This window comes from Ascaphus truei (assembly GCF_040206685.1).
Source record: "Ascaphus truei isolate aAscTru1 chromosome 2 unlocalized genomic scaffold, aAscTru1.hap1 SUPER_2_unloc_3, whole genome shotgun sequence".
NCBI classification, from domain to species: domain Eukaryota; kingdom Metazoa; phylum Chordata; class Amphibia; order Anura; family Ascaphidae; genus Ascaphus; species Ascaphus truei.
The window spans coordinates 467,713-475,691 of NW_027453817.1; the positions used below are offsets into that span (position 1 = coordinate 467,713).

A 7,979-nucleotide genomic window follows, 5' to 3' on the forward strand; every position below is an offset into this window, starting at 1 on the left:
TAAGAAACTTTACCCGCAGCCTTCTTACATTTCATGCAGCCAATATATATATATTTAATTGCTACGCACCGAAGCATCTGCATTAACATGTAGACCCCTCGGTGGTCTGTAGGATCATTTAATGACCAACCCCTCTGATCCGCAGGTTTCTGAATACCAGGACTTGGACGGGCTGCAGTACAAGTTGTATGAAACGTCTCTGGTGCCCCAGCCTCTGAATGTCGACTCCAAGGTCAGCCCCCGGCGCCTCTCACTTCCCGGACACCTGGAGGACCCCTTGGACTTGAGGACCGCACAGAGACATTCGTCTGACCCGGGCAGTTAGAGGCAGGAATGTGGAGGCCGCTCTCAGATCTAGGCACACGCCACATCCTGGCACCAGGAAAGGGCGTATGAGGTCACGTCGGGAACCTTCTGTAGCATACACACCCGCCACGGAGAATTCAAGTGGATGAAGGGGGGCGAGTGTAGAAATAAAGGCGCAAGATACTCCCCTATGGAGAGAGGAAGGGAGCGAGTGTGAGAACCTACAATTCTGCAAGAAACTAGAAAACAAATAGTGACTTTTCTCTAATAGTTCTCCTTTGCTGTACGTAGACCACCATCTTGATTACCAGCCAAGGAAGGACTCGCTGGTATATGGGGCAAGCATGACTGTTGGCTAAGTCCCATGTTAGGAACCCCCCCGCCCATGCTCTCATAGCATATTAGTGTTGTTGGATTCCCCATCAGCCATCTTGGAATGAGTACATAAGGTTGTGGGTAAGATAAATAGAGGGTTGGAAAAACAGAACAGATTGGGAATAGAATGAATATACCTGTTAGCTGTTTGAGGACCAGGCAACATATGTATCCATAGCTACTTGTGCGGGCAGTGAAAGGAAATAGGAGTTTGTCCACAACAGAGTACAACATGATACTGAGAGATTCCTACGCCAGGTATTATGTAGTTTAATTTAAGAGGCAAACGGGATGTCAATAGGTTCTCCTCTGTTATTTCTGTATTTACAGTCGATGTGCTTCAAGATCTTCCAGCATTGAAGCTTTAGAGAAGACACGGTTCTCACTGTGAATGGATCCTGGCTGCTTGGGTCACATACTCAAAGTGTGTCTAAAAGGGATGTGTGTTAGGTAGAGGAATGTGCAAGCCCAGGAGGTCTGGAATGTGAGTGGCAGATGGAGGTCTCACACACTGTACTGGGTTACTGCCTTAATCGGGCTTGGGGTGGGCACAGGACACTCTCCTCTCTTACCATTCTGTCCCCAATTCCATTGTGTTGCCCTCTCGTTATTTCCACATTTGTTCATCTTATATTTACAGCTGGTAAGGACTGTCTGGCCAAACACTTCTGTTCATTTTCCCAACTTGCTGCCACATATTTCCCTCTACAGATTCACTGAAATGTATTCCCGATGGGTGGAAGGTGAGGCATGTGGTCCTTCTCTACTATCAACGGTTTGTATCAACAACAACACTGTCTTTCGTCCCGCGCTCTGTCCATGAATCTACATTCTCCTATGGCCTCTATTTCCATGGATAGGTTAAACCATTCCCAGGGCTCGGTATATCTTCTCCAATGGCGAAGGCTTGAGACATAAAGCCCTCATTGTCCTCCCTGTTGAGAAGTAATAACAAGGACAGGTATGGGCAGAGCGTCAGATCTCCAGCCCAGCAGGATTTTGCATGTTCTTCTAGATCCAGCTCTCCATTATTAGTAATAGTTCAAAGGCAGCTGTGGTTGCAAGATTTAGTGCGGGAACCCACTGGTCACACGCCTCTCTCTGCTCATGTCATTAAAGGAGTTTCTGGGGGCTGGACAGCTGATCTCTTCAAATGAACTGATGCTTTATCCCAGTACCGGAGAGCAGAGAACAGTCTTTACACAATAGGATTTGGGGAAGTGAGGAGGCCACAGTAAAGTTACACCTATGGCCCTTATGGATTCTAGGAATCATGTATGTGAGTGATCCCCTTATCATATAAGAATCCCGTTATGACTCTAGACCTTAAAAATATACTTCCCAAGGCTTTTAGGGTGAATGGGACATTTATTGAAAGTGGTATTAAGATTTTGGTCTGATTCTGTGTATCTGGATAACTGCCCCAACCAATCAGCACTGCTCCACGCAGTGACTGCGCCAGAGAGCAGGACGGATCATGCTGATTGGTTCTTGTCACAGCCTTGATGTATAACTGAAAGCGAGCCCTTTCTTTTGATGGGTAAGTTTGAGGGTAGTAGTGGTTTGCACGCGAGCCTCCAAGATACCAAGGCCCATGTTTACTAAGTGGTGTATTTAATGAGGCGCATTCCAGCAGCGTTGGTACACACAGTGCCGTCCATTCACTTTAATGGGTTCTCCGGTGTCTTCTGGCACCGCAATGTGTCACATAGCACTGCTTAGCAGGCATGGGCCCAAATGTTCCCCGTCACTTGTAAGCCTTTTGCAGACTTTCTAGAACTGAAAATCTAACGTACAAATTTCTATAAAGAACGTCAATCTATTTCCATCAGAAGGCTTCAGTACCGGAAGCAATCGGAAAGGTATCATACATTAGTGCGACTCTTACAGTTGCACGAAACTTAAAGCATGTCTGGAAGAGCCGCCGAGTTCCTGCCACAGGAATCTGATCACAAAGACACTTCTAGTCCTAGAGGTCTGAAAACCAATACGTGTGTTATTCCGGCTTTCTGATCTGAGAAACGTATTCCCCTCCTGCGTCTCTGACCTGAGTGTGATCCGCGTTCCTCCGGTTTATAACACGGCGGTCCCCTCTCTCTGTGGGATTATCCCGACCTGGAGCCCAAACTGTGTGTTAAGGAACAGGGGTCCCAACACGAAAAGTTGTCCGCTTCGGGCAGATCCTGCTCTACATCGGGGCCCAAGTCATTTCCTTAATATACTTGTTAGGATAGGGAGGGGAAGGAGATGGTGAGCAGCATAGAATAGGAGTATGTGTGGGACCTCCGCAGACGGTACATCCCCAGTACAAAGGCACCACGACATTGGACACGTGGAGTTATCATCATCCTCAGCTGCAGGTATCCTGCGTATAAAGGAACCTCCATTGTAAGGCTCGGGGTCCCATATCACCACATCTGACCACCAGTTGGGTTAGCGTGGGACACACGGGGGGGGGGTATCCGATATTAGGGGATTTGTATGGTTAGGGAAGCAGCATTTCCATTATGTGTCAGGCGACTGCAAGAACCAGCTTCCTGTGGGAAAGGAGCCACGTAAAGTGACACGGAGCAATCTACTGGGGACTGCCACGGACGTTTTCTCACGGACACGTTCATGCCCACGGCACAGTTTCAGCATTAGAGGTGGGCGACATTTTTGGCAAAATTCAAATCCGGCGAATGTGCAAGTTCCTTTCAGCTGTAAGTAATTGGGACTCTCCTAAAATAGGTCCGTTCCCCTCACCACCCCCTCCCCCCCCACATATTTTAGGGTCTGGAAGTAAGTTTCCTTGATTTACGCCTGCGGATCTGGTTTTGGTAAACAATCCACAGATCAGATTTTGGTAAACAATCCACGGATCAGATTTTGGTAAACAATCCACGGATCAGATTTTGGTAAACAGTCCACGGATCAGATTTTGGTAAACAGTCCACGGATCAGATTTTGGTAAACAGTCCACGGATCAGATTTTGGTAAACAGTCCACGGATCAGATTTTGGTAAACAGTCCACGGATCAGATTTTGGTAAACAATCCACGGATCAGATTTTGGTAAACAGTCCACGGATCAGATTTTGGTAAACAATCCACGGATCAGATTTTGGTAAACAATCCACGGATCAGATTTTGGTAAACAATCCACGGATCAGATTTTGGTAAACAACAACAATTGCACAAACATAAATGGTGTTTATAAATGCTCCATACACTGACGCGGGCGACTCTCAGACGCCCGTATACCCTTCGCTCTGCTCCCTTGTCCCGCTGTCCCGTTTTATTCTCCCTCTACCTTACATCGTTCTCACTCTCATCTTCTTTGTCTCATGCTTTTGCTTCCCTCGATACTTTCTTCTTCCATTATCCCTCCCGGTTTTTCTGCCGTCCCATCCTTCCCTCACCGGTTTGCTCTCTCCTCATGGTGTCTCATGTTCTGCTCTCTTACTGCCCCCACTCCCTGCCGTCCCATCCTTCCCTCACCGGTTTGCTCTCTCCTCATGTTGTCTCGTGTTCTGCTCTCTTACTGCCCCCACTCCCTGCCGTCCCATCCTTCCCCTCACCGGTTTGCTCTCTCCTCATGGTGTCTCATGTTCTGCTCTCTTACTGCCCCCACTCCCTGCCGTCCCATCCTTCCCTCACCGGTTTGCTCTCTCCTCATGTTGTCTCGTGTTCTGCTCTCTTACTGCCCCCACTCCCTGCCGTCCCATCCTTCCCCTCACCGGTTTGCTCTCTCCTCATGGTGTCTCGTGTTCTGCTCTCTTACTGCCCCCACTCCCTTCTCCCAATGTCTCCTGCACCTTTCCCAAAGTCTTGTATGTTTACGTTCCATGCTGCCCTTCTTACTATCTCTAATGCACCAGTGGGACAATACATACAAACCCTGTCAGTTGTGCCATTTTACCCAGGTAGATAGCGATGAACCCTAAACCAACAAAGGAAAAGGTGTGTCACCCATGACCAAGCTGGAGTAATGTTAGAAATTCCTCATTGGCATTTGGCCTGCGATAATTGGAGCTGACATAACCAAGGAGTCCAAACTGAGAGAAAAATAACGTATTTATTTACTATACGTAGTTACATAGCAGATGGGGTTAAAAAAAGACACATGTCCATCAAGCTCAACCTATAGGGTAAAAGCAAGGCTAAACCTGGTCCCAACCAACGTACAAAGGTCCTTTGAGTTGGATGGAGGGTAATTGTGCCTGAAGGGGTAGTTGTCAGTTATTGCCCTCCTTGTCCTGGTATTGCATGATAAATGCTAATTCTCTTCCCATGGGATATTATCACCTTGGATTTCCGCTGTTCGCAGTTTGGACCTTTTTTTGCTCCCGTATTGTTCCTATAATTAGGAACATGTCTGCACCAGAAGTATAGAAATTCCGTGTCCACGTGGGACCTTCCTTTCCGATACGTATAACTGACACCCAATGACAGACAGTGGAGGGATGTATCGCTTACTAATGCGCTACAAACAAATTGCGCTCAAATAATCTTTATTACCAATGTGATGTCATAGAAAGGCTCCCTGAGTCATTAGTGACATCACAAATCCATTGTCACCAATGACCTCGCAAATACAGTGTCATCAATGACATCACACAGACTCAAGATGGCTGCGTCCAGGCTGCTATGAATGCTATAACCTGCCTTTCATGAATGTTCCAAAGACAAATACACAACGGACTATCCCAGAGATAAACCAAACAGAGGTCTCCTCTATATAACCACCCGACAGCGGTTTTGCCTGTAACATCTGCCTACATGAGAAAGCAGGATGTGTGTATACAGCTGTTTCATTCCGGGGGGGGCGGGGAAGGGGGTCTTTTATTTGGCGTTTGGGCGTGCGGCATCCAATACTATGCACAAATCTTCCTCAGCATGTGTCTGAATGCAGGATGTAGAGGTTTTGTAGAAATAATATGTACAAATATGGTACCTTATTTAAATGAATGATGATAATGCTAATAATATTAAACCAAATATTAGAATATGAGCTGGCGTTTCCTTCTCGTTTGTTCTGCTGTTAAAGTACAAAACCGAAACATGTTAACCCAAATTATAGGCTAAAGCTGTAACATTTCAGCCATTAATCCCTGCTCTCTGATTGGTTAGAATTCTGAGCATTATTCATTCACTACGGCAGCACCTCCGCTCCTCACACACAGCACCTCCGCTCCTCTCCTCACACACACAGCACCTCCGCTCCTCTCTTCTCACACACAGCACCTCCACTCCTCTCCTCTCACACACAGCACCTGCACTTCTCTCCTCACACACACAGCACCTCCGCTCCTCTCCTCACACACAGCACCCCCGCTCCTCTCCTCACACACACAGCACCTCCGCTTCTCTCCTCACACACACAGCACCTCCGCTCCTCTCCTCACACACAGCACCCCCGCTCCTCTCCTCACACACACAGCACCTCCGCTCCTCTCCTCACACACACAGCACCTCCGCTCCTCTCCTCACACACACAGCACCCCCGCTCCTCTCCTCACACACACAGCACCTCCGCTCCTCTCCTCACACACACAGCACCTCCGCCCCTCTCCTCACACACAGCACCTCCGCCCCTCTCCTCACACACAGCACCTCTGCTCCTCTCCTCACACACACAGCACCTCCGCCCCTCTCCTCACACACAGCACCTCTGCTCCTCTCCTCACACACACAGCACCTCTGCTCCTCTCCTCACACACACAGCATCCCTGCTCCTCTCCTCACACACAGCACCTCCGCTCCTCTCCTCACACACAGCACCTCCGCTCCTCTCCTTACACTCAGCACCTCCGCTCCTCTCCTCACACACAGCACCTCCGCTCCTCTCCTCACACACACAGCACCTACGCTTCTCTCCTCACACACAGCACCTCCACTCCTCTCCTCACACACAGCACCTCCGCTCCTCTCCTCACACACAGCACCTCCGCTCCTCTCCTCACACACACAGCACCTCCGCTTCTCTCCTCACACACACAGCACCTTCGCTCCTCTCCTCACACACAGCACCCCCGCTCCTCTCCTCACACACACAGCACCTCCGCTCCTCTCCTCACACACACAGCACCTCCGCTCCTCTCCTCACACACACAGCACCCCCGCTCCTCTCCTCACACACACAGCACCTCCGCTCCTCTCCTCACACACACAGCACCTCCGCCCCTCTCCTCACACACAGCACCTCCGCCCCTCTCCTCACACACAGCACCTCTGCTCCTCTCCTCACACACACAGCACCTCCGCCCCTCTCCTCACACACAGCACCTCTGCTCCTCTCCTCACACACACAGCACCTCTGCTCCTCTCCTCACACACACAGCATCCCTGCTCCTCTCCTCACACACAGCACCTCCGCTCCTCTCCTCACACACAGCACCTCCGCTCCTCTCCTTACACACAGCACCTCCGCTCCTCTCCTCACACACAGCACCTCCGCTCCTCTCCTCACACACACAGCACCTACGCTTCTCTCCTCACACACAGCACCTCCACTCCTCTCCTCACACACACAGCACCTCCGCTCCTCTCCTCACACACAGCACCTCCGCTCCTCTCCTCACACACAGCACCTCCGCTTCTCTCCTCACACACAGCACCTCCGCTCCTCTTAGTTCAGATAGAAACATATAAACAACCATAGCTCAATTTTTATAGCGTTCTATAAAAATTGATGAATGAAAGTCCCCTTCAAATAGTGTATTAAACATAATTGTCATATTTGGGCTTTCATTAAGACCACCGGGGACTGGGAAACACTTATTTATTATAGCCCCCTACTTAGGCTAAGGCCCCGGTAACGCCACTGTAACGCGCGCCCGCGAGATTGGCGGCGCGTTCAGCCAATTCCCCGGTCTGCAGCTCACTGCAGGAAGAGAGACCGGGGGAGGCGTGGCGGGGGAGTGACGGGGGCGCGGCCATGACGTCACCCGGCAGGTTCGCCCTCATTGGCTGAACCGCCGGGGGGCGTGCTTAATCGCTCGGCGCGAGTCCTGCTCTCAATTCTATTGAGAGCAGGAGCAACTCTCGCCCGAGCGCTGCGGCCCCCCCTCGCAGCGGGCCCGGCGCCATTGAGGGGAGGGCTCTCGTGCGCGCAGCGTCCGCCACAGCGGACGCTGTAGTAGGCAGCGGGGGCAAGGCCTTAGTATGCGTGTAGTGACTCACTGTAAATGAGCTGAGGATGTGCAGCTCCGGACTTCTGTGGCATCCCGCTGACTTGATACCACAATGTCTGTAAAAGCCCGGAGATGAAAGGGCTCAGTGTCCTTAAGGTGTTAGTTGGGGAGGGGTTCCTCAAGT

General features: G+C 50.3%; 1 protein-coding gene across 3 annotated transcripts in view; it reads left to right on the top strand.

Moving 5' to 3' along the window:
• The window catches only part of LOC142473273 (voltage-gated inwardly rectifying potassium channel KCNH2-like), a 427,634-nt gene extending 421,961 nt beyond the window's left edge, over nt 1–5,673 (top strand). For all 3 annotated transcript variants that reach the window (XM_075580479.1, XM_075580478.1, XM_075580480.1), the window contains one exon: nt 146–5,673. In XM_075580479.1, the coding sequence (XP_075436594.1) occupies nt 146–325 (180 nt within the window). In that variant the 3' untranslated portion in view covers nt 326–5,673. The remainder of the gene's footprint in view (nt 1–145) is intronic.
• Nucleotides 5,674–7,979: the final 2,306 nt, after the last annotated feature.